The sequence below is a fragment of the Euphorbia lathyris genome, chromosome 7, assembly GCF_963576675.1.
Source record: "Euphorbia lathyris chromosome 7, ddEupLath1.1, whole genome shotgun sequence".
Classification (NCBI taxonomy): domain Eukaryota; kingdom Viridiplantae; phylum Streptophyta; class Magnoliopsida; order Malpighiales; family Euphorbiaceae; genus Euphorbia; species Euphorbia lathyris.
In genome coordinates this window covers 32,650,523-32,677,985 of record NC_088916.1, presented here as the reverse complement: position 1 = coordinate 32,677,985, position 27,463 = coordinate 32,650,523, and the positions used below count along the sequence as shown (strand labels likewise).

Sequence of the window (27,463 nt, the reverse complement as noted above, 5' to 3'; positions counted from 1 at the left end):
TCGCTGTCTCAACTGAGATTCTGAGAATCTCAGTCGCGACAGGGGGAACGGAAGAAGGCTGAAAAACTTTGAACTTTTGGTGACTGGCATTAGCGTGTCGCGACTGAGATTTTGAGAATCTCAGTCGCGACAGGGGTATTTTCCCCCGTCTCTCGGCTGCTTCTTGTCTCCTTGAGTCGGTCTTTTGATTAATACGGATTTTTGGCACGTAACTTAGGTTTTTCCCTCGTTTTAGCTCCGTTTTATCTCCTATTTGGATTTAACCAAATAATTAAGTATCTTGCATCAAAGAAGTATATAAAGACGTAAAAGTACTCTAAATGAATATAATTAGCACAATTTTAATGTAAATTTAACGTATTTATATATGATATTTAAGGTATATTTTGGGCTTAACAACTAGAAAGAGAAGAATTTAGGTCCAGATTTTATTAATTCTCAAGCTATTCTCTTTCTTGCGGAGGGAAATAGAAATAAGGTTACTAATAAAATACTCATTATACTTACTGTAGAAAATGATCCAAAAACTTTTCAAGAAGCAACGGCTTCTAGAAATTCAGTGAAAGAGGCAATCAATGATGAAATGGATTCATTGATATCAAACAATACTTGGTATATTACGGACTTGCCTCCGGGGTCCAAAACTGTTGGATGCAAATAGATATTTAGGATTAAATATACTACAGATGGATCTATAAATTCTTTCAAAGCTAGATTGGTTGCACAAGGCTTTACTCAAAAAGAAGTGGTGGATTATTTTGACACTTATGCACTCGTGGCTAGAATTACATCCATTAGAGTACTTATGGCTTTAGCTTCTATTTTTGGCCTATACATACATCAAATGGATGTGAAGACGACTTTTTTAAATGGAGATTTAGAAGAAGAAGAAGTGTACATGAAACAATCTGAGGGTTTTTTTCTCCCTGGAAATGAAAATAAAGTTTGCAAATTAGTTAAATCCTTGTATGGATTAAAACAAGCGCCTAAACAATGGCACGAAAAATTTGATTCTGTTATTTTGTCACATGGTTTTACTTATAACTCAGCAGATAGGTGCATTTACTCTAAATTCATAAAAGATTATGGTGTCATCATATGTTTATATGTTGATGACATGTTAATCTTTGGAACCAATATAGAAGGAATTGATGAGACTAAGAACTATTTGACTTCATGTTTTAAAATGAAAGATTTAAATGAAGTGGGGGTTTTGCGTTGAGTCAATCTCATTATATTGAAAAAGTGCTTAATAAATTTGAGCACTTAAAGTTTAAAGAGGCTAACTCCCCTTATGATTCATCTTGTAAACTTAGTAAAAATGAAGGAAGAGGTGTTGCTCAACTTGAGTATGCAAGTGCGATTGAAAGTATGATGTATGCATCACATAGTACTACACCAGATATTGCATTTGCTATTTGTAAACTTTCTAGATTTACGAGTAATCCAAGTCATGAACATGGGAAAGCAATTGGGAGGGGTTTTAGGTTACTTAAAGAGAACCAAAAACCTTGGATTATATTATAATAAATTTCCAGCAGTTCTTGAGGGTTATTCAGATGCTAGTTGGATAAATAGTATCCGTGATAGTAAGTCCACAAGTGGTTGGATTTTTATGCTTGGTGGAAGAGCTGTTTCTTGGGCTTCAAAGAAACAAACTTGTATTACTCATTCCATAATGGAGGCTGAATTTTTGACCTTAGCGGCAGTAGGAAAAAAGCTGAATGGCTGAGCAATATGCTATTAGATATTAAGTTATGGCCACAACCGATGTCAGTCATTTCTTTGAAGAGTTAATTTTGTTTTTCCTTGAAGAGTTACACTAAGTGGAGGTCCAAATCGCAAGATACCGATATTTATGCACAACTCTAATGAGATTTGTTTAAACATCAATAAATAAAGCCGAAGTGAGAGATTGTTGGATATTAGTCTTTAATACTAGTGTTGTGTGAATTTCACATGAAAAGAATAAAAAGAAAATCCATATTTTATATTGTCTGAAGACATCAGTATTTTATATTGTCTGAAGACATCTATATTTTAAATAAGAATAAACAGTTTTATAACTGTTTGGCAACCAACATTTTGGTTATAAATATCATCAATTCTTCATATTCTTTTAACTACTGTGTTTTAATTATTCAAATACGTTCATAGGAAAATTAATGGAATTGCTATCATTAATTTCACGTTAGGAAAATCCTAGAGAAAACTTAATCAGAACCCAATAGGAATTGATAGTGGAGACTAATATTTCCTTAAAGACAATGATTAATCACGTCCCTATTTTATATTTGTGATCCTAAATTTTCTAACGCTTCCACTTTAGCAATCACCAACAAATGTTGTTCAAACATCCACGGGTCACCACCTTTGTGGATGCCACCACCTTTGATAACTCTATCACGCTCCAACAGATGAGGAAAAAAAAAAAAAAAAAAAAATTCAAATCCAAAGTGATTCTGCCCCAAATCCTCAATCAGCAATCCTTTGGACGGACACCAAAGATCTGCAAATGTGTTCTTTATAATAGGGGCTCTTGAGTTTCACAGTATTCCCAAACTCAGTCTCAAGATCCATGGAGAAACGAAATAGCAGCGGAAAAGAGCAAACCATCATCAATAGCAAGACATTCTAATTATCTTCTTTCTGTTTCTTTATTTTTATTCTCAACTAAAATTAAAACATACTTTTTATCGGTACCTTCATACCTAAACAGGCTACAGTAGTACTTGAATGTATGCACACACTTCATCTGAAACAGTTATCAGAGAAGAAGCCTCTGCTCATTTGTATTGTTTAATCTCTGGCTGTATGGAGTAGTTTTGAAGATCAAGTTCCACCATAGAATCTCTTCTTATTCCTGTACTTTAATTGCATAACCAATCAACTCTTTCAAAACCGAGCTTTACTCAAATATGTACAATGGCATACTCATTATTTACTTTAGGAAAAGTTCATGCCCATAGAAGGAGTGGAGTGGAGTGGAGAGCTACATACACTCTTTGAGTTCATATTCAAAATTGAGGATATATTCGAACTAAACGCAAAGAATCAAAGGGTGTGATCAATCGCCACTCCTTTTGCTTTTTGTTAAGTGGTCTTCCCTTCCCTGCTTTTTCTCTATTTATCTTCACATCAGCTAAACCCCAAGTGCAACATTTTGTTTCTATGTCAAAACAAATCAGCCTCAAAACACCATCACTTTCCGATGATGATTTTTCTTCACTCATGTATTTCACATACATTGCCCTATCCTTGAACCGATCTAGCTCATCCGGAACTCGAACTACCCTTTCAACACCAGGTGATGACACCTGATTCAAACAACATCAATAACTGTATCAAACATTTAAATTTTTAGAATTTTTAGAATTTTGAGAACGCAAACATCTTTCAACTTTCAATTTTAAAAGCTAGCTAGATAGCGGGAGTTACAGTAACATCTCAATATATTCTTAATTTTGAGTCTTCTTTTTAATCCAAATCTATCTTTATACATATAACAAAATAGACTAGTATTTTGCTGTAATTGTTGCTTGCTTAACCCCCCCATTTTATCTAGCATATTAGGCTAAATGAGTAGCTCTTGATGAAAATAGCACAGGTTTTTACATTATAGAATGACGGAAGTGATGTCTACTCACAAATATAGCGAAAAATGCAAAATGACACACCCATGGATTAGGAAATAATTGTTATTAAAAGAGTAAGTCATGATAAGATACCATTAAATTGAAAAACACAAAATTACTGAAATTAGTAGGTCAGAGATTATTTCAAGTCAGACTACGGGTTAAAAAAGCAGCTTCTTCTCCCAATCTTTTTTTAGAAGATAAAACTGAATACAAGAAGAATCATTTTTGGTGAATAGAATATGAAGTTAAGCGTAGTGCATGCACTATGCACACCCTAAGTTTTATTCATGATTTGGCTAGCAAGGATACATCCCTCCCCTCGTATGCAAAGCAATCCCCAAGGAAAAAAACAAAGGAACAAAATAGCTCGGAAAGACTTATTACCTCCAAAGCTAAATTTTCTGGTACAGATTTAGCAAGCTCAGCTTCATCCAACCATTCTCTATAGGTTTTCGAAAAAGCTTGAATATCTTCCATATTAGGGGAACCAGATCTATGCGATATAATGCTGAGTTAGAAATCCGATCATTCCTTATCATGTGCAATTTATTGAAAAGGAAAAGTGAATACACCACTAAAAATCATTAATCAACAGGAAAAACATCCAAGTCATAAAACATAGAAAACTGATGACTTGCACATATTTCACTTCTTGACAATCCCTGAGGATGCAGTCTTAGAAGCTATTAAGTCTTTTCCAGAAAATATCACAAAATAAGTAACAAGGCTAATGCACTAACTGTATAGGAACACCAGGATCACTGTCAACAAGTTTTAAGTTCCAACATTTGGACTCGAGCACATAAATTTGTCAACTGGTGTCAGAAGTTTATCTTAAATAATTACAATTCCAAAAGTAAAATATAGAAGTTATTAAAATACAATACTCAGGGTAAATGAAAGATTAGCTGGAAATTATAAGTGAAGGTTAAGAAAAATTATCCCAGAAAACCCAGAGAAAAAAATTGAGCTAGTTTACTCAAGACTTTCGTTGACAAACAATCAATCTTCATAAACTCTCTATTAGGATCATAATCAGAAAGTTTAAATCTCAAGATGTTTGTCCAAAAATTAAGAAATTGTTATTGGGAAGATACATTCATAATTTAAAGTCTTTGAAAAGGGTTAGTTATTTAGCACCATTTTGCTTGTGTCATATCAGAGGACAAAAAGAACAAAATATGTGATAACTTTACGGCAGTATTGGCATACAAATGAAGATGCAAATTTGGGTAGACAATGTAAGAGATATATCAATACTATTCAAGCTCAAGCCTTTATCAGATTAGCCATATCTGTACAAGTACAATCGCACCGCTCTCTTGAAATTTGATGCAATTTAAGCCTCTGACTTGTAACTCCAATTTATAGGAGATGCCATAAGCCATGTAAAAGAGATCAAGTATATCTCTCACATCCATTTGATAGTTGTTAGTCATAGCATATCAGAAAATAAATGTGTAGATATATGATATGACAACCTAGAGAGGCAAAAGATTCTTACTTGTTTGTAAGTCTCTCTATGCGCACTTGTATGGTGGAATTTGACAATGTCTTGAAGGCATATAATTTCAACTGACCATCAAAGGACTGGCAAACTTCTTCAGCTATTCTTAGTGCTTCTTTATCCCACCATGTGCCAGCAAGGGAAGTTCCACCTCCCCCGCTCCCATCTCCAACCTTGAGCAAAACAAGAAAGCAGATTACAAAATCAGGCTATGAATTGAAAAAGTAACAAAATCATAAAATTAGATCTTGCAAAAACTTACACATAGTTCTGCTTCATCTTCCAAATATTCATCCTCAAAATTCTCATCTTCTCCATCCAAAAATGCCTCTAAAGAATGAAAATTTCATTTGGACACTGGTTTCAAGCTCCAATATCTTTAAAAACTAAAAGCCATGAACATAACTACACTACTTCCATTACATTAAGAGCAATTCAAGCCAGCCAAAAGTAGCTACTTAACCAGGAATATGGTTAAACTGAAAGGATGAGCATGTTATAAATGTGAACTTCGAACTGTTACTACCAACTTCTTGAAATGAGAAAAATGAGAAAAATTATACCATCATCAATATCTTCAGATAAAAGCAGTTGGCCTTCATCATCAGGATCCATTGATACTTGTTCAATTAATGTGGGGTCAAGAGCAGGCGCAGGTTGCGAGTTCTTTTTCTTGGCACCAGGCTTGTAGGATTTGATTGGAGTTTCACTAAACTGCTGAATCCGAAACGAGAAAGGGAAGTTGTGGTTTAACAGAGAAGCTCTGTTGGAGAAGCTTATGCTTGGTCGAAAGGAAAACAAAGGGGTTCTGAGATTCAAATGTGGAATCAAATCCATATTTTGATTTTGGAAGGGTTTTTTGCTCTTTTTCCTTCCTGAATGCAGGCGGTGCGAGAACAAGAATTCGAGCAAATTCTTAACAAAAAAAAAGTGATATTTTGTGCAGATATGCTTATTGTAGCAGCATAAGAAAATTTGTCGTTCTTCAAACGACGTCGTTCAACTTTACAATGGAACGAAATCGTATGATAGTCCAAGATGTCAACAGTTTGAGGGAATTAAGTGTAAAAAAAGTGTTCGCATCACCACTGAACTTTATCAATTTTAATATCATGACCATTGAACTTTAATTTTTAACGGTATAATCATTGAATTTTATATTTTTAATACTGGTGGTCACTCAACGCCTCAAAATAAAAAATTCGAAAAGTTAATAATATTTTAAAGAACTTTAATTTTTGAAATTTTTTGTTTTGAGATCATTTAGATGTTCTTTGGTTAGAGGAGATAGTGTGAATTTTAAAAAGAGAAAGCTTCAAAAAATGTGAGTTTGGAAAATAAAAAATGTGGTTTCATGGTAAATGTTGTTTTGAATAACTCTAATTCTTGAATATTTTCATTTTAATGTCGTTAACGGTCATTTTGAGGAGTTAGTTAAAATTGAGTGGCTACCGATGTTAAAAAGTATGAAGTTTAGTAGTCATATTATTAAGAATTGAAGTTGAATGGCAATGTTAAAATTGGTAAAATTCATCATGGGTAATTTATCCAAAAAAAGTGTTTGGTATCAAATAGTATTTTAGGTATCAATATTTGATAAATTAGTTAAAACTGATTAATTTATTAAATATTAGCAATTTAAGATTAAATTGATGTTTAAATTTCAATTAGTTTTTTGCTTCGTACACCGTACAGATTCATTTTGATATATAAATATTAAAAAATTTATAATTTAATAATTAAAATTAATAACATGTTATCTAAATAATTAAATTAAATTCTATTATTTTATTTTTACATTTAATTAAAATAATCATTTTATAGATAAATATAACAATATAATTAAAATTCATAGTATATTATATTTTATGAGTAGAAAATAAAGAATGGACACTTCAACTCAATCGTTACTGCTTTATATTATATATAGATATCCATAGAATTAGAGAGATTTTACTAGAGAATTTAAGAATTAATCTAAATATAATACACTTTTTATAGATAAATATAATAATATAATTACAAGTAATTTATTATATATTATATTATATTTTTTATCCGTAAAAGATGAGCAAGTGACACCTCAGTTCGATCCTTAGTGTTTTATATTATATATAGATTTTAACTAAACAATTTCAGAAGTATTTTTTATCCATTAATTCGGTGGGGTGAGATAGGAAGGTTGAATAAAAATGAACAGATAGAAACTTAGGGTAAATTACACCCATGGCCACTGCACTTTACCTATTTTAACATTTTGACAATTGAACTTCAATTCTCAACCGTATGTTCACTGAACTTTACACTTTTTAACACCGGTGGCCACTCAATGCCTCAAAACGACCGTTGACGGTCTCAAAGTAAAAAATTCGAAAAGTTGATGATATTCTAAAAAACTTTAATGCTTGAAAATTTTCGTTTTGAGGTCATTTATGTGTTATTTGGTTAAAGGAGAGAGTAAATTTTTAGAGAGAGAACCGGTGTTAAATGGTGTGAAGTTCAGCGACTATATTGTTAAAAATTGAAATTCAGTGACCATAATATTATAATGTGTAAAGTTTAGTTGTCGTGGATGTAATTTATCCTAGGACCTTTGCTGTGCTTAGGCTAGAGGGGACCTTTGAATAGAGAAAGAAACGAGAACAAGCCGTAAATGTCACCTTCTTTCTACTAATTGAAACCTTCTTTCCACTAATTGTCACTTTCTTCTACAAATTGTAACCTTCTTTCTACTAATATCATATAGTAGAGTAGAGGAGTGATATTACACTACATTTAGGAAAACCATAACAAGTATAGGAAAAGAAAGTGGCTTATACACAATTACCAGAATCAAAGAAAAATGCAAGAACGAATAAGTAAGAAAGAAGATTTTCTAAATAATGAAAGCAATATCATGCTTGAAATATTCAATAATAGATCTTGAGTATTACGTTAGAATGGCTATTTTCCCAGACAGCCTAAGGAAAGGAGTAGTCCAGTTGTGAGATGTAAACGAGAGAGGGCCTTTCAACTCTCATGAAACATGTAAACTAAACAGTAATAAACTTGGACTTCCATTAAAGTTTCTCAATGGCAGTGATATAACTGCGATTAAATCATATTACGTATACATATTTAAATCAATTTTAATTATATAATTCAACATGCTACTTTACTTGATGACAGTCACCAGAGAAAGCTTGCATATATTCTAATGGCATCATTTCTACGTACTCATATATCGAATTGAAACATATAAAGAAGTCTCAATATATCGAATTCTATGTCATCTACAAGTAAAATTAACGTATAAAAGAATAATGGATCATAAAGATGAGAGAGATTTCGTGTTAACTGGTGGAGGAGGAAGCAATTGGGTTGCAGTTGCAGTTGCATTATCAGTCCAATTCTTTTCACCCCAGTGCCATAACATGCTTTCCCAGAAGCAAAAGGTTTCGAAGCAAGTTTCCAAACGTTTGTCTTTGATCTTCATTTTCCAATGACCATCAGTATAATTAGCTTTCTCAGCTTGTCTCCTGTCCCACTCCAATGCTGCCTTCTGCTTGGACCTAAGTAAACAGTACTTTTGCAAGTTTTCTGGCATTGCATCATGCACTTTCCACCATGTTTTGTGAGCTACATCACTTGCAAACTCCTGTAAAATGCCCACATTCCAGTTGCAGTCATAATCTCTGAAGCATAGCCATGGTTTATTGCCCAGATAGTGAATAACATAAAGGACAGGAGGATCAGCCCCAAAGAGACGAGTTTTCATTTCTTTCTTTTCCTCTTCATCACCTTCCCAAAAGTGTTTCAAAAAATTCATGTGCTTAGGAATCCGGTGCCACCATGTGAAGATCTCATTCAGATACCCCTGGTCTCCCCCATTGTACGACTCAATCTCATTGATGTGATCCATTAGCAGCTGGAATGTACAATTTGATGGTTCAACTACCATCACCCCTGAGTTGAACAGTGTAGCATTATTCCCTATGGCAGATATTTCTGGCATCTCAAATAAGAAATCGATATTTCTCAGAATAAGCAGGTCTGCATCAATGAAAATGATCTTGTCATAATCTGTCAACTGCCAGAGACGGAATTTGCTATAGTTCCATTCATTATAAGCATCTCGTTCGGCTTTCGGGTTCCTGATTCTCTGGATTGTATGAACTTTCCAGCCTGCAGCCTCTAAGCCTCCTCTATGATACTCGCTAATAGTTTCATCAACCAATATGACAAGATCTCGTGTTGAACCTGTCATACGGATGCTCTGAGCAGCAGCAATTGCCCCACAAACATAAACATGTGCAGAATGCAGGATTGTTGCATATGCTTCCCTGTGTGCTCTTTCTGAATAGAAGTTCTCTGTTGGAAATTTTAGTTAGTTTCTTTTTCTAGCATTTGACATTTGAACTAATATTGCAATAATTAAAATTCTAAGATGGATTTGGAATTAGGATCACCAATGAGAAGTAAGAATGATCACTTGGTGGGTCACTTCTACAGATCCGAACTATTAATGATCATGCACTAACACATATAGTTCCATCTGTTTATGCCAACCTCCCATAGTCCCATTGACATAAATTGGAAGGTATAAATGCCTAAAGGGCTAGTTCCATGGAGCTAAAAAATTCTAGAAGCATATGAACATAGGAAAGAAAATTGATAGCTGGTTCCAGTGCACCAAAATCTCTGGAAGAAACAACAAAGCAAAAAACCTAGAAACAGATACTTTAAAAACTGACCTTTAGCCTTGAGAGGAACTGCAAGCTCGCATGATCCTACTGGTAGCTGTAGCTTGTCCCGCAAAGTATTGAGGTTGGGTTGATACAGCCATAAATTCCCCTCGTGCAAAATTAGTTCCTTGCAAATAAATAGATTTGGCGTTGGGAAGCAATCAGTCACCAAAAGCACACGAACCTGATGATAACTTTTACCAGAAGCAGCAAGACTTGCAGCTGCAAGCTGCAGATGCAAACGAGCTACATCTCTTGACCAAGTCCCTGCTTTATTGCATGGAAGCTTGACAGCAATAACATCAATGCGTGGTTTGCCAGGAAATCTAATTCTGGGCAATGAAGGACATATGGGAACTTCAAATTCTTCTTCTTCATCTATCCATTCTGGGTATAGAGATTCCCAAGTTATGTTTTTTGCTATGTTGTCGAGGTGTAGCACAACATGCTCAATATCTGGTAACAGCTGCTTCCAATTATCAATCTCACTATCATTAAAGTTTAACAAGCCAATGCCCTGATATTCATTACTATCTTTCAGTCTTTCAATGATGTCTGAAATCTGGTCCCAGTCAACCTCTGTAGTTGAGATATAACGAGGATCTGCAGAAGCATCATCCCTTGTCCATAGGTCAACAAAAGTTGGCCTGTATACATCAACATTTTCATTCGAGTTATAGCTCCACAAATTTTTTTTTTTTTCTTCTCAATTTTGGTACATAATTGTAGCTAAGATTTTTGTTATTTGGTTCTCACTTCTTGCTTAGAGATAAAACAAATGCACCATTCCTTCTGTCTAAGAGTGACCTTACAATCTAAAAACTGAGTCAGATATTAAGTCAGCTAATAGCATGATATTAAGTGAAGAACTTAAGTGCCAAACAACATGGAAAATTTTGATAGAGAATCTTACGTCAAAATGAAAATTACAACATAGTAAAAAGCTTAATAGCAATAAAGCATACCTCCTAGATCCGGAGGTGGAAGGGTGATCTGCAATATATACTGCTGGTGAGTGGAAAAGAGTCACCAAAGTTCCCAATGCAATAATGACTAACACGATTTTCAGAGTAGATATCCTGCACTTCAAATTCCTATATTGAACAGGAAAATAAAGGTCTTTTTCCACATCTCTAAGGCTCCGTTCTCTTAGCGACTTTCTTTCTCTACACAAAACCAGAAAAAAAAAAGTGCAGATCAGCAAAATCAAAATAAAAAAGCTCCAATGGAAGTGTCTGACAATCACTGAAAGAACCAACAATAGTACTTGCATAAAATCAATCCCTCCCTATAACAATTAAGAGAAACAGGAAGCAGTTCCACACTTCAAAATTTATCCCATTACATAACTAGGGCTGATTCAGTTTCTTAGGATATGCTATGGACACTCACATTTTAAAATTTAAATAATTAAGTTGACTCATAGGGTAAGCAACATCGAAACACTCTTTTCTGCTGCTCTAGCAAGCATTAAGCGAAATCATTAGCGAGCTATGAAAAGGCTTCAGCAAAGAAGAGAAGGGAACCGAACTTCACAAAACTGTTAGAATCAACAAAAAAACGGAAGCAAAAGAAAGTAATATCCTCAACAAGTAGATCTTAGTATAATCAAAATAGTAGTAGTTATAAGTTAAATTACAAGCTGAATGGAGCTTCAGCTGAAGTTATTACCCAAACAGATCACAGAAGAAATGGGGTAAAAGAGATAAGAGAGAGAGAGAGAGAGAAACTGACGTTGAAGTAGAGAGACGGAGTCTGGGTTCAATGGGACTGGGGGAGGAGCCTGCTCTCATCTTCTTGAAGATTCAGTCACAAGCTGAGGAAGGCGGCATCTGATTGAATTTTAATTTCATTCATGATCCAAATCATAGTAATAAAGACACTAGAAAATGAATATGGAAATTTTTCGGAAACAGAAAGAAATCGCAAGTCAACAAGCTTATAGAGAGACAGAGAGAGAGAGAATCGCCAGTCAGCGAACTCCTTAATATTTAGACAGGGTGGGCAACTAATATGCATCTGCCTATTTTTGCTCATATTATTTTATCTATTTTAAAACCTTTTATCTCTGGATTTTTCTCTATATATTTTTTTTTTCTTAGGAATAATTTTTTTGAATAAATCAAATTAACTATTACAATTTTTTTTAATCAACTATGACTTTATTAAGCACTAAGACAACTATCCGAATTAGTTTGCTTCCAATGAATACATGAATAGAATAACGAATAAAAAAAAATTAGCATAGAAAGTGCGCTTCGTGCCAAAACATGGACCGCATCGTTCGCTAACCTTGAAATAAAACCCATCGAGATTTTAGGGTGGTTACTTAGTAGTGAGCTCACATCATTAATCACGTTGTCATACTCCGTGAGATCTCTACGTTGTGTCAAAATGCAATCGACTACTAGTTTAGCATCACACTCAAAAACAATGTTATGATGGCCTAAAGTCTGAGCCTATTCGATACTTTCTTTTAATACAATCGCTTCTGCGAGTTTGACCGACACCACTCTTTCTAGGGCTATGCATTATGCGGTTTGAAATCGTAAAACCGAACCGAACCGACACTATTCGGTATTTCAGTTCGGTTTTATAATTACACGGTTCGGATTCGGTGTGTTATTTTGGTAAATATCGGTTTTCGGTTCGGTTTCTAATAAAAACCGAAATAACCGAACCGCACCGATTAGTTGCTACTATGTCGTTTTATACATGTATCGTTGGAAAAAAAAATTCTAATCCTTCCTAAATTTATACACACCACATATCTAATGATTACACAACCTGCTAATTTTTGAATTTATGATTCTACCAAAAAAAATATTTAATATAACCATTAAATTCTAATCTAACACTTATTTATCTTAAAAAAACATTTAATATAACCATTAATTTATGATCTTACTTAGTATATGAATTAAAGCTTTGTGCTTTTTAGATTATTTGTAAAGTTTTATATTAACTCAGTTAATTTGAGAAAAACCGAACCGAACCGAAAAAATCAGTTCGGTTTGGTTTATGTTCTTACTTCGGTTTAGTTCGGTACAAGGTTTTTAGATATTTCGGTATTCGGTAAATTCGGTTCGGTTCGGTTTTAGACCGATGCACAACCCTAACTCTTTCAGCATGCATGCTAAAGCCCGCGAGGAAAGATCCCGCACTATCACGAAGGACTGCCCCTGCTCCAAAAGTCCTTGTCTCAGCAAATAATGTTGCATCTATATTGCATTTCACACTCCCAAATAACGGCTCTTTCCAGCGGATATCCATGTGCATCCTAGTAACATTCGTGGGCCTACTTCTTACCAGATTTCGATGCCACTCCTCCGAGATAACAACATTACTAACAACTGCAGTTTCTACCGAAACACGAACAGTTGCAGCTTCTGCCGAAGCACGAGCAGTATCACGAGCATCAATTTCTACTGAATCACAAACAGCACCATGACCTGCAATTTGTGTCGAGATCTGAACTGCATCACGAGCAACATCACAAACTGTAATTTCATCACGAATTGCAAATTCCGCCAAATCACGAACATCATTACAAACAACTACAGTTTCTACCTAGTCACAAATAGCATCGCAAGCATCAATTTCTGCAGAATTACGACCTGCAATTTCTACCGAAACCTAAACTTCATCACGAACTGTACTTGCATTACTAACTACAAGTTCTGCCGAAACCTGAACTGCATCACGGACACCTGCAATTTCTATGATTTCTATTGGATCACGACCTGATTCTTCCTTCAAGATAACAATATCACAAACAGCTGCATTTTCTGCCTGATCCCGAGCTATTGCACTATCTGCTAGTTCACGAACAGTTGCTCTCTCTAAAGTTTATAAATTAGGGTATAAAATCATATATATAGATATAAAATAGTGACATATTGAGAATTAAGTTTTGTAATATGATTTAATTGTAATTTTATAACTAGATATAATTTTCATGTAATAAGCCCAAGGAAATGCTTGTTACCAAAATTAGTAACAAAGCAATATCGGTTACCAGGGATGTAAATGGGGCGGAGATTCTCCGTCCCCATCGGTGACCCGCCCCGATGGGAACGGGGAATCCTCGATAAGGATCCCCATGGGATGGGAATGGGGATACATTTGTCCCCCGTGATGGGGATGAGGAAAGGTAACCTCACCCCGCGGGGATCCTCGTCCCCGCCCCGTTAATCCCCAATTATTCCCTGTGATAATTGATTTTTTTGGATGATTTAAGTACATTTTAATTAGGTGATTGGTTCTTTTCAATTTTTAGTTTTTATTTTTATTTGAAAGATTTGAGAATGGTTGTTAATACTTGGTATTATTAGCCATTGTTTCTTAAACATATTTGTCTTTACTGATTTTTTTAAGAATAAATGGTGATTCCATGCAGTGAACGGGGAATGTGGAATGTGGATAACGTTTTTGGAACATTTGTAAACGGGGAATGGGGATCCCCATGAGGACGGGGATTCCCCGCAGGACGGGGATGGAGATAACTTTGTCCCCGTTTAGCTTGCGGGAATGGGGATGGTGAATCCCCGACTAGTCGAGGATGGGGATGGAAAATGCATTCTCCGTCCTGCCCTGTTTACATTCCTATCGGTTACAAGCTCTCTAATGGGTGGTTATAACCAATTTACCAAAAGTAACCAGCAAATTACACCATTAGAGTTGCTCTGAAGGGAAGTTTTCCATTATTTTTGTTGCACCCCAAATCGGAGTGAGCCAAGGTTAAAAAATTATATTTTTTCCAAAACAGTCCATTATTTTTGTGTTTTATTCGATATTTGCCAATATCATTCAATATTAGATTAAAGTATATTTTCTTTATAAATTCTCATTTTCAGTCCATACACTTTCAATAATTCTTTAAAAATTTATCATGTTATAACTATAAATATTAATACAGTTCCTTATAAAGATAAGGCCCTCGTGATAGAAGTTATCATTAATAAAGGGATAACTTACAAAAATGGGTCAAATGGGAGGCTCATTTACATATTTAACCCATTTACTCAACCTACTACATATCTAGACTGATTTTATGTGACTTTTCCATAATACCCTTAATATTTACGCGCGTTTGTCTCCCTCCCGTCTGACTTCGCAGATTCGATCTTATACGAAGCCTGCGAAGCTAATGTTTGGGTTTACTTGATGATTTAATTAGCATATGCGAAGCTAATGTTTGGTTTAGTTGATGAATTTAGTTAGCATATGCGAAGCCTGAATGTGTTTTGAAGCTAATTCGCGAAGTGTTATATAACAAAAAAATGCCAAACAACAATGGATTCTAACATTATCAAAATTTACAACAAGATTGCCACAATAAACTCCTAACAAATCATTTCATAATACATAAGCTCCTATTCACTACCGATGGATGGATATGTCTCACGGTACAAAATAAGATTGCCACAATAAACTCCTAACAAATCACTTCATTATACATAAACTCTTATTCATCAACGATGGATGGATGTCTCACAATACATAGGCTCTTATTAACCACTTAGGGATGGACGTGTCCCACGGTGTAGACTCCTATTCACCACTGATGGTTGGAAGTCCAGGCCTTTTGGAATGGATGTCTCCCAGTCAGAAAAAAAGAAGATTTGGCTTCGCAAAATGATGATTCGCTAAGTATGCGAACATAAATGTGCAAGGAAGAGGGTGATTTTACTTAGCGAAACAATGATTTTGCGACGTCTGCGAGGAGGAATGTGACGCTCTGACTTCGCGAAACGATGGTTTCGCGGAGTCTGCGAGGAGAAATGTGACGCTCTGACTTCACGAAACGATGATTTCGCGGAGTCTGCGAGAGAAATTTATCGAATTACCTCGCAAACTTCGCGTAATCATCGTTTCACGAAGTGAAATCGATAAATTTCTCCCCACAGACCTCGCGAAAACCGCATATGCTAAGTGGATTTATAGGAAAAACGCAGAAAACACAGTATATACTTACATTTTTCAACGAAACCAATATGATAAACTGGGGAAAATGATGAAAATAACGTAGAATCACCATTTCTTCGATGGTCACAAGAAGAAAGAAACCAAGAAACGAGCAGGAAATGGAAGATGAAGAACCATGACTTCGTTTTCTAGGATTATGAAGTTGCAGAATCAAGAGATGAAGAGAGGAAGAAGAGAAATACATTATGAGTTGGAGAAATTGTGGAGATTTCGTGCAATTTAAAGGAAGATGGGAAGATCAAAAGTCTTGGAATCATTAATGGAGGAGCTGCCAACCGTTTCGCGCAACCAAGAAGAAAATGGGAGAGACCGTTCGCGTTTGGAGAAGTATAGTAGGTTAAATAAATGGATTAAATATGTAAATGAGCCTTTCATTTGACATAGTTTTATAATTTTCCTCTAATAAAGATATAAAAGTAATTTTATACATAACTTTACCTTATTTTACCCTCAAACTAAACATAATTATCTTATTATATAAAAAAAACATAATTATATTATTAAATCATAACTTATGATACATTCTAACAAAATACAACAATTTATTTTATAAACTTCACCTTTACCTTACCGATCATACTTTAATTACACCCCATCCAACAAACAACTCTTAAAAGAAAACCAGAAAAAAAAAAATATATAAAATTTGCTTCGGTATGTCAAAATTTGTGTGGATTTTTTAAGCTAATTTTGAGCACCATTTTTTACACCTAATTCGATCATATATATTAACAAGTGTTATTTGAATTAAATTGATCCTTAATTCCAGATCTGCTAGTCTCTGTGCTCCACTTCGAACGAAATTACTCCAAGTTTCCTTTCAATTTCAGCCATCGTCAGCATAATCTGATTTTTAGATCTAAACGTCAATTTACCACCGGGTAACGGAAGATGGTGCTGGTATCGGCGGTACGGGATTACGTTAACCGCATGCTGCAGGACATTTCCGGCATGAAGGTTCTCATTCTCGATTCGCAAACGGTAATCTCTTGCGTGCTATTATTTTTCTTTATGCCATGACTTCCTCATTTGTTTTTACTGTTCTCATTTCTTTGCTGGTTGCTTCAATTAATTTGCTTAATTCACAAAAAACTGTGTTGCAATGAGGTTGATTGTGCACTGTAGTTATGGCTGGATCAATGGAAGTTTTGTTCCAAGTTTGCTCAAACAGAGACTGATATTTGTATAGATGCATATAAATTTGGGATTGATAGTCTAGCAATGGTAGTTCATCCGTTTTTAGGTGTTATAAAGTCAGCACGGCTTGCCAAACGGGCAAAAGTGATGATGAATTGTGACTGAAATTCTACACAAAGGCCATGTAATCTCTGGCTATCTTGAACATGTGGCAATTGATTGACTTGTTCTTTTTTCCCCTGTTTTTGGCTATTAATTCAGAGAACCAATGTCGTGAGAAAATATTAATTTTTGAGTTCTGTTCTCTTTTTATATGAGCTTCAGGTTAGTATTGTAAGTATTGTCTATTCACAATCGGAGCTTCTTCAAAAGGAAGTGTTTTTGGTAGAATTGGTAGACTCCATTTCCATGTCAAAAGAATCTATGTCGCATCTGAAAGCAGTTTACTTCCTTCGCCCTATCTCAGAGAATATCCAGCATTTGCGTCGGCAGCTAGCTACTCCTAGATTTGGGGAGTATCACCTGTGTATGATTTTATGAGAATTTTAATTCAATTTATCAATTTCTAGAGTTTTCTGTAACCAGTCACCAATACCATTTTTTATGTTCCATGTATAGTTTTCTCGAACATGTTGAAGGACACACAGATTCACATTTTAGCTGATTCAGATGAACAAGAAGTTGTGCAGCAAGTTCAGGTAACTTGTCATTTAGTTATATTTGTTCTATTGAAATTCTATTCTGGCTTCTTTTTCTTGAGTAAATGTTCTATAATTTATTGTCGAATAATGTAATTAATATGGAAACTGATGTTTCTAAATTTACTAACACATCATAGACATTACAATTAAAATTTGAACTTAGTATTTTATAAACTGCCATGTATGTATGAAAAGTATGGTAAGTGCGAATAAAAACTTAAATGTCTTATGTTACGGTCAAACTGCAAACTTGTGCTCTTGAGCCACTTTTGTGTTAAGATGTCGAGGTATCTAGATCAGACCTTTGAGAAAATGTGCTTTATTTGAAGGTATGGATAATTGCAATTTATACTATGGTATATCTCAATAAAATATAGGAACATTAAGGTTATAGAGATTGCTCTGGTTTGATTGATCATGCTGACATTGCATCCATAAAGAGCCAACATTCTAAGTAGGCCTATTTCTGTTTAAAATAAGCATCTTTGTTTTCTTTTCTCCCTTCAAGTTGATGTGTTAGTTTTTCATGTTGAGCACTTGAGAGGATACAGTTCTTTGGGATCAGTCTTTGCAGACAGCGGTTACTTGCAAAATGCATAAAATTTGGAGCCTCAATTGATTAAAGAGGAAGAAACCGTTTGATAGAGTGATGTTCTATGCTTAGTGTTTAGGGAAGCATCTTAGCTTCAGTTATTAGGAATGAACAATAGGAACTCAAAAATAAGAATTTCCATCCTTCAGAAGCCTAATGCAAGAAGTGGCCTCTTGGATGTACTCTGGTTTAGTCTCCCCATGAGTGCAGTTTTGCAGTCTTCACTCTTATGTCCAAGTTCATATTAGTGTATTGTATTATATTTGGCTGTGCAGCTTAACATGCATTAGAGAAGCTGGTAACCTCTCTGAGTGAGAATGATTAAGCTTGGATCTGTTGGTTTCTCAGATATCCCTTTCTAAGCATCAGCATTTTATTTATTTATTATAGATTTCTTCACATGATAAAGCCTTTGCAACCATATTGCTCTGATGTTTAGAATGTGCTAAGAGATATATTGTCTTGCAAAGCGCTTGGTATGTGATGTTGCTGCTCAGAAAACTAAACCATAATATGCCAAAATTTAATTGGTCTCTCGTTTGCTATTTGATTGGGACTTGTACTTACAGAGTAGATTTGCATTTCATGCATGAGTATGTTTATTGCATCCGTTTCAGTGTGGTAAGTCTTTTATACATGTGTAATACTATGATAGGTCCAACACCATTTCTTCCTTTTTTTACTATTACTATTACTTATCCTGGTCTTGGTTTTTTCAGTCCTTGATAGGAAATTGATTTTTATTGCAGTTATTTTCTTTTTGCAGGAACTTTATGCAGACTTTGTTGCCGCTGATCCTTATCATTTTACCTTGAATATTCCTTCAAATCACATTTACATGCTTCCAGCAGTTGTAGATCCTTCAGGCTTGCAGCATTTCTGTGAAAGAGTTGTTGATGGCATTGCTGCTGTTTTTTTGGCATTTAAACGAAGACCTGTTATTCGATATCAAAGAACCTCAGATATTGCAAAGAGGATAGCACAAGAAACAGCAGTGAGTAAAACTTAAGCGACAATATTACTACATAAGCAGCATATTAGCATTTGTTGAATCATTGGAAGCCATTATCTCATGTTGATATTGCACTTCACATTGCATTTCTTTTCTTTCTTTCTTCATAGATATAATTCACAGGATAATATCATGGATATATTATTTATGCATTATACGTACATTATATATGTGCTTGAAACATACCAAATCAGTAAATATATCTGCATCTGCTTTTTCTTAAAGCTGCCTCATAGAATTATAGGCATATGATCTGAATTCATATATATAACCTTACGTGTCTCTATATATTTTATTTTATTTTCACGCTAGTCACAAAATGCTGTATGGTTTGACATCACAGAAAATGATTTCTTTTTATTTGTTATGGTACGTCAGAAATTGATGTACCAACAGGAAAGTGCCCTGTTTGATTTCAGGCGCACAGAAATATCTCCGTTGTTGCTTATACTTGATCGGAGGGATGACCCTGTGACTCCGTTGCTGAATCAATGGACATATCAGGTACATGTTGTGACTGTCCATTTGATACGATTTATGTGCTGTTCATAAATGGGTAATGTTTCTCGAATAATTTTGCTCCCACATTGATATCCTAACTCTATTGCTTTCTTTTATATGCAGGCTATGGTTCATGAGTTAATAGGGATTCAGGACAATAAAGTAGATTTAAGAAACATTGGCAAATTATCGAAAGACCAACAGGTTGGTTTTTATTCATTCCCTCCATCTCGTGCTTTAAATGCTACTGAACTATAGTAATTGGTGGTATGAATTAATATTATCTTCATATTGTTGGTATTTGTTGTAGGAGGTTGTGCTTTCATCAGAGCAAGATGCCTTCTTCAAAGTTAACATGTATGAGAATTTTGGGGATATTGGAATGAATATCAAGCGGATGGTAGATGATTTCCAGCAAGTTGCAAAAAGTAATCAAAATATCCAGACAGTAGGTTAGTACGTAGCATTGCAAACTCCCCCCTGTACATGGCAATTTGGTTGTTTATACGACACTCAAATTTTGGGTTACTATTAAAACAGTACATGCTTTGAATTTCTGCAGAAGATATGGCCAAATTTGTTGATAATTATCCGGAGTACCGAAAAATGCATGGGAATGTTTCAAAGCATGTGACATTGGTAACAGAAATGAGCAAGATTGTTGAAGAGAGAAAGCTTATGGTAGTTTCAGAAACAGAACAGGAGTTGGCTTGCAATGGTGGGCAAGGGGCGGCTTTTGAGGTAGTCTAATATGAACCGAAATCCAATTTTCTATACCTTGCAAACGATATTTACACGAGAGAGCAAAATTCCATTTTGGCCCTTGGGGGATTGAGAGTTGATAACATATATTTAAATGAAACCAACATCTAGCAAAATGTTTTCCTCATATAGTTAATCTTTTCCAAAAATTCCTCATGGCATGATGTGTTGATGAGGTATATGCAGGAAATCTGCATAAATTTAAAAATTAACATTGTCAGTATAAACAAAATTTCCCGGAGTAATAATAGTCTTGTGCTTAATTTATCTTACAATGCAGAATTGATTACATAAGATTGTTGCTGTTTAATTATCATTCCCGTTACATTGCAGTTATCATTTGGCTTTATGGATCTCTGTCTTGACATTTAAATTGCACTACCATCTAGTAGCAAACTTTTGTTATCATTCCAAATGCAGTATGAAATGGACTCTTTATCTTAGCTGACCAAATATCAGTGCGAATCTGAATTGCAGTTAGAATATTTGACAGTGGTGAATCATGCCCTTCTTTTCTCATATACTTCTTTGTAGGCTGTGATGAATCTTTTGAACAATGATAATGTATCTGACATTGACCGTCTACGCCTGGTGATGTTATATGCTTTGCGGTATGAGAAGGAGAGTCCTGTTCAGCTAATGCAGCTTTTCAACAAACTAGCTTCTCGATGTCCCAAGTACAAGCCTGGGGTAATTGATATTCTATGCTTATTCCCTGCCTGCTTAGAGTTGCGTCTATATTATCCTGCCAATGTATAATCTCCGAGTAATATATATGTCAAAGAGGCATCAACCTAAAAGCTTAAGCATGTAAGCGAAAAGCCTGAAGAAAAGCTTTATAATCTCTAAGAGATCCCCCACATGCAGATGTCCATTAGGGTTTGAAGTGCGTGGATAAGCACATGCTCACTTTACCTTGAGTTGAAGTTTTTTAATTAATGAGATGGTGGTGCCTAAGATTATAACTTTGGATCTTTTTGGTATGGAAGATTCACTGAATCTAAAAGTGAACTTGTAGGTGAGGATCCTAAGGATAGTTCTACTATTTCTGATAGTGTCAAAAATACTTTAGCTCTTGCAAATACATATTTGTGTGCCCACCAGTGGTTTTTTGTGTCGTTTGCTTTGGTAATTGGAAGATTAGATTTAGTTAGGCTAGTTGTGAAATTGACTATTGTTGTACCTCTTCTATAATAATACTCTTATCTCATTTGATGTAATGAAGATGCATTTTAAAATAGATGAAGCAGATTGTCTTGTTCCAATTGCTCTTATACGTAGACATTTGCAGTTTACTGTCTTAGTTAGGTTTTAATTATGTTAAGAGAGTTTGTTCTATTTGTAACTATATAAAAAAATTGCTATTTTAAATTTTTTGATCATCATGGAATGGCAGCTTGTCCAATTTCTCTTGAAGCAAGCTGGAGTAGATAAGAGGACTGGGGATCTTTATGGGAATCGAGACTTTTTGAATATTGCTCGTAATATGGCTCGTGGCTTGAAGGTTTGTGCAGAAAAATCACAAAAATACTCAGATATAACATCCTTCTTCGGAATCCATATTATTTATCTATAGAAATATTTTCCACTTGTTCTGTAGGGGGTTGAAAACGTTTACACCCAGCATCAGCCTCTTCTGTTGCAAACCATGGAAAGCATAATTAAAAACCGGATGAAAGATGTAGACTACCCTTTTGTTGGGAACCATTATCAACAGGGAAGGTTTGTAGTAGATGTTTTGTAAATTGGTTGATCTTGTACGCTTTTAGATTGTCTTGTGAAGTTGCAATCTGTATTGATAGCTTGAGTTTGTGTCGTGCAATGGGGATCCTTAAAAGTAAGATCCGTGTAGCAACAGTTTTTATAGTTATGAAGTCAAATGCTAGCTGATAATAAGTTAGGTGATTCAATCTGATCCACTTAACATGCTGTTGACGTCTATTATGTTGCAACTATTTTAGGCGTAACCTTACCATACCTTATAGGGTTTTTTTCCCCATTTCCGGATAGACATAGAAGTAACTCATTACTATTAATGACAATTTGTTTTTTCTTTATTTACCTTAATTCTCAATCACAATAGATGGTTAGAATGTATGGCATGAACTTATGCTGTATTTTTAGCTGGTAAGTTACATAGTTAGTGGAGTGTCTCTTCATTCAATCTCAATCATATTTTTTGTGTTTATTTATTTATTTCTTTATTTTTGTGTATAATGCTTTTGTTCCTCTTATCCAAGTATAATTAGAGCATCAAAATAAGAGGTGGGAAAAATAGATGGTATGTGCACCAGAGGTATTAGATTTTATGATGGTCAATCACGTGGGTGGAACTTATATTACTTGAGGAATTTAAAGGTGGCTCAAGTCAAATTGTGTGCCAAGACACTATACTCTGTTCCATTGCTCAATGTAATAGCAGCGTTGGCTCATAGCAATTCTTCCAGCTTGATGCTTGCTTATAATTGATTCCATCAACAGTATTATTTCTTTCAGACTTGCCTACTTGAGAAAACGTTGTCTCATTAAGATGTCGGGTAAATTACATAGTTAGTGTACAACGTTTACCTGTTTTCACACTTTGGTGTACAACCAAAAAATTTTCACACCAAAGTGTACAACTGGTTTTTGTGACCGGTCAACGCAAGTCAACTATGCTATGTCATCATTTTTCACTTTTTCTAATTAAAAAATGTGACCTAATATAAACCAAATGACCTTTATGCCCTTATTTATAGAAACCCTAAATCATTCTCTGAGCCTCCATCTCTTTCTTTCTTTTCTCCAAAGAATGCAGAACTTCTTCTATGGCTTCCCTGCTTACACTCTCTTTCTTTCTATCTTTTCTTTCTCTCTTCTCTCAAAAAACACGGACAGTCCCCTATTATCTTCTTCTTTCTTTCTCACAAGATTGAAACCATAGCTCAGCCCCCTTTCAGGGTCTATCTCTCTCCGTGACAGCGACAGAGTTGCATGCTCTTCTTCCTCATATCACCGATGAACGTTCCAATAGAGTTCTTCCTCCGCCGATTCAACTCATTCCGATGAAGGTAGAAACTTCCTTTTCTCGTTTTTGTCTCCTTCGATTTTCATTTCAACGATTTCTTGCTACATTTTGATTTTTCATTCAGATCTTTCTTCTTTAGTTTGATTCTGATCTGAAGCTCTATTTTTTTTTTCAGATCTAGGCTTCTGGTGCTTGGCAAGATGGATTAATTCCTTCTTTGGTTCTTGTATGTTCATGATGACCATAGGTGAAAACAGAACCAGATCTAGGTTTTGGGATTGAAAGCAATAGTTTGAATAAATGAATTCTTCTCCTTTTTCTAGAAAAGTTAAACAAATAGAAATGATTTTTTTTTTTTAATCTAATGAATGAATTTCTGGAAAATCAAGTGATTGGAGATGAATGGATTAAAAATATGGGAGAAATTTGGATTCCAGTGAGGGAAACAATAGAAGGGTATAAGGGTCATTTGTTTTTTAGTGGTTTTTTTTTTTAAATTAGAAAAGGTGAAAAATGATGACGTGGCATAGTTGACTTGCATTGACCGGTCACAAAAACCGGCTGTAGACTTCAGTGGGAGGTCATCTGAAGGTTGTACACTAGTGTGAAAAAATTTTGGTTGTACACCAAAGTGTGAAAACAGGTAAACTTTGTACACCACGTATGTAATTTACCCTTAAGATATCTGTATCTGCATTTTTTATTTTTTCTTGTTTCCTTCTGTTGCACTGCTCTTATTCTTTTTGGGGTTTCATTTATGTAGCCTGAGTGATTAATTCTGTTCTGTCATGGGATAATATTGTAATTTTAGTGGAAGAAGCAGAGCTAAATCATTTGTAGGCAATGACATATACTATATTAAAACTTGGTGCAGGCCACAGGATGTGATTATTTTCATTGTTGGTGGGACAACATATGAAGAATCTCGCTCTGTTGCTTTACAAAATGCTACCAATTCAGGAGTTCGTTTCATGCTTGGTGGTTCCGTAGTTCTTAATTCCAAGAGGTATGGTTGTTTTTTCCATTCTCATGGATATTCACATGTAAGAAGGGTGACCTTCAGCAGTGCTACTCAAATTTTGCATGGAACACCAACTGTAGAATAATCATATGCGTGTCCATACAGCCTTTGCCATTCTTCCATCAGCTTCAGGATGAACAAATTATTTCTATTTGGGCTTATTTTAAGCTGGTGTATGTTTGCGCTTGCCACTTGGCATGCCTTTAAGCTGCACGAACAGAATAACATTAGCATTCTAGATTATTTTCAATGCTTAAATTCCTCATCATAAAGGGATAAAAGAAGAAGCTTCGGAGTATATAATTGATAGGAGACATTATTATCCTTTTCGCAGTTAGAACATGCTTGTCCTTCTCCAAATATTCTTGTGATAAAAAAAATGAAAGGAACCAAGGTTTCTGAATGAAATGAGAAATCTTTTTGGCATATTAGTGTATATTTATTTGTTTCTGGGAAATGCAGGTTTTTGAAGGACCTTGAAGAAGCTCAAAGGATAGCTAAATCCAGCCCAAGTGTGCTTTGAAGGACATAAACCCACACCATTGGGACAAAGATTATTGCCAGCCGGTCCAATTTTTCCCACTTGTCTTGGAATTACAGAATGAGAAAAAAAAGGTACAAGGCCTTAAACCGATCAAAAAAATTCATATGCAGGAATAGGTCTTTTGCCTTCCATTTGACCCACAGGAAGCACGACGTTGAACTTTATACCTATGTTTAGATGTTTATACTTGATAGTGAGTTGGCAGAAATTTGTATGTTTAATGGTATAGAAAGAAAGAAAGAAAGAAAGTTGTAATTTGGCACACCAGAAAAGAAAAAGAACAACTATACATTTGTGTAATGCAGTGTTGTATACTTCCATATGGCTGTCATCGTCTTCAGTATGTGTAGAAAACAGAAAAAAATTAACCACTTGGCTTCAAAGACAATATCTTGGACATTTTTGGTGAAACATTTGTTCTGTGTTTTTGTTTGAACGTGACATTTTGCTGGAATTGCAGCGTGCCTAAGGATACTTTTAGATATGGTGTTTTTTAAAAATATATGCGTAAGTTGTTTTTGTTAAGGTTTTTTAGAGTATAATAAAAAATATAGATTTTTTTTTTATATATATTTATGTACTTCAGAAGTATTTTAAAATTTCTCTTTAAGCATCCAACTTTATTATTGGGGATTCACTTAAATACTACAAAGCACCTAAAAATATCCCAAATACCATAAAATAAGAATCAACATTCTTAAAATGTGTTTTCTAACCTTCTTAAAATATCAAATATTACATAAATGCTTAATAATGAAGTTAATTATATATATTTTGGAAAACAAAATTCTATGTTGATTTCTCATAGTATTCCAATAACAAAAGCATGTTTCGATTTCGAATACAAAGAGTTAATGCAATTTTAAACTAAAGTTAAAGCAATTTTAAACAAAAACATTTGAAGAAATCATAATTCTCATCCATCATATACACTCAAACTAAAAAGAATGAATTTATGAACTATAATATTATCAAAATTCTGATTCTAAACAAATACACATTCAAAATCAAGAAGCTATTCATTTAGTGAAGGAAAGGATTGGACTGAAAGTGAATATGATAAAGAGCTAGTAGAAGTCAGATAGAGTGTTGCAAGCCACAAGAGAGATTAAGAGAAACAAACCTTCATTTAAGGGAGAAGTGAAATTAGGACCTCTGGGATAAAAGGTTGGAAGGGACTGAGTTGTTGCATAGGAAAAACAAGGAATTAATGATTACTTGGTGGTATGAAGAGTACATTAATTGGATCATCAAATGTAGATGATTTTTTTTATATGACGAAGAAGATGAAGATGGACCAAAAAGAAGAAGAACGAGAAGGGTCCATTATGATCCAATGTATGAGGAGCCATTGTTGGATCTTAGTATGTTATTTCGAAGTGTATATGAATTTAAAGAGGTTATTTCGAAGAGGTGAACATTTGACAATAAGACCTAATGACTATCATAGAATGAGAGCTAAATGTTGTGGAGATGCAAAAATGCATTGGTATGCTTATGTATTTTTGTAAGGGACGGTTGTTGTCTGGAAATTCACAAATGTTTTCCCATTGATTGGGCAGAAGTTGACCATGAACCTATGGATACTTGGAAGTGGTTCATTAATCTGCTACAACAGATGAGCGAGAGCACTGGATTCATGCAGAAAGTATGTGCTTAATACAATTCATTACTTAATGTTATGTTTATATAGTATTTGATATTTGTATACGTATTTATGCTTATAATTGTATATTTATATAGTGTTTCGTATTTTATGCTTATAATTCTACTTAAGAGATGTTTTTCTAACTCATTTGGTAAGATGAACTTGGGATTTTGGGGAATGATGAAGTCGTTGGTTATTATTGCATTGGTAACGAATCAAATCACTTAGAATCGATTCATGTTGAACTCATGATGATTTCTATTTTTTTAGGTTTACGTTCATTGCATCAATGGTATCCTAGGTAAAAAATATCACAAAAATTATGATAGTCTTTTTGGAAGATCCTGTTCAACGTTGATCCAACATTCATGTAAGACAAAGATTAGGTGGATCCCATCGAGGGACTCTTTGAGAACTTGGTTCTAATATTAAGATAAATACTAAGATAGCAACACTAACGGGAAGTATTATGCAAGAGAGTAATGTATTTTTTTAATGGAGTAAGACATTTTTATATAAGAGTTGAAAGTCAATATTATAAACCTAAACAAACGGACTCTAATCTGTATAAGAATGAATCCTCAAAGAGGCAAGATAACATCCATTTAAGAGATAATTGTGTCTACCATATTCCTAATTAGAGTATGACTGAAATACCCTAATTAAGAAACAATGCGCTTT

General features: G+C 34.6%; 3 protein-coding genes across 5 annotated transcripts; 1 reads left to right on the top strand and 2 right to left on the bottom strand.

Annotated features, from left to right (window-relative positions):
* Window positions 1–2,632: 2,632 nt before the first annotated feature.
* LOC136201541 (uncharacterized) lies at window positions 2,633–6,074 on the bottom strand. The gene is made up of 5 exons (XM_065992232.1): window positions 5,709–6,074; window positions 5,408–5,475; window positions 5,143–5,318; window positions 4,023–4,131; window positions 2,633–3,317 (listed from the first exon to the last, which is right to left on the bottom strand). Exons 1-5 carry the CDS (start codon window positions 5,980–5,982, stop codon window positions 3,018–3,020), a joined length of 927 nt encoding a protein of 308 aa, XP_065848304.1. The 5' UTR covers window positions 5,983–6,074; the 3' UTR covers window positions 2,633–3,017.
* A 2,296-nt stretch (window positions 6,075–8,370) lies between these two features.
* On the bottom strand, window positions 8,371–11,883 carry LOC136235770 (putative UDP-glucuronate:xylan alpha-glucuronosyltransferase 3). Of its 2 annotated transcripts, none has more exons than XM_066025778.1 (4): window positions 11,604–11,883; window positions 10,835–11,035; window positions 9,879–10,516; window positions 8,371–9,495 (listed from the first exon to the last, which is right to left on the bottom strand). In XM_066025778.1, the coding sequence occupies exons 1-4, from the start codon at window positions 11,660–11,662 to the stop codon at window positions 8,453–8,455; spliced, it is 1,941 nt and encodes a 646-aa protein (XP_065881850.1). In that variant the 5' UTR covers window positions 11,663–11,883; the 3' UTR covers window positions 8,371–8,452. The 2 variants fall into 2 exon arrangements, with proteins under 2 accessions (XP_065881850.1, XP_065881851.1); XM_066025779.1 differs by lacking the exon at window positions 11,604–11,883 and adding an exon at window positions 11,262–11,552.
* A 4,609-nt stretch (window positions 11,884–16,492) lies between these two features.
* LOC136235521 (vacuolar protein sorting-associated protein 45 homolog) lies at window positions 16,493–25,452 on the top strand. Of its 2 annotated transcripts, XM_066025234.1 has the most exons (14): window positions 16,493–16,511; window positions 16,627–16,838; window positions 17,319–17,520; window positions 17,613–17,692; window positions 19,054–19,281; window positions 19,678–19,803; window positions 19,924–20,004; window positions 20,111–20,252; window positions 20,363–20,541; window positions 21,097–21,252; window positions 21,959–22,066; window positions 22,163–22,284; window positions 24,444–24,575; window positions 25,053–25,452. In XM_066025234.1, exons 2-14 carry the CDS (start codon window positions 16,749–16,751, stop codon window positions 25,111–25,113), a joined length of 1,707 nt encoding a protein of 568 aa, XP_065881306.1. In that variant the 5' UTR covers window positions 16,493–16,511; window positions 16,627–16,748; the 3' UTR covers window positions 25,114–25,452. The 2 variants fall into 2 exon arrangements, with proteins under 2 accessions (XP_065881306.1, XP_065881305.1); XM_066025233.1 differs by lacking the exon at window positions 16,493–16,511 and having other exon boundaries at window positions 16,532–16,838.
* Window positions 25,453–27,463: the final 2,011 nt, after the last annotated feature.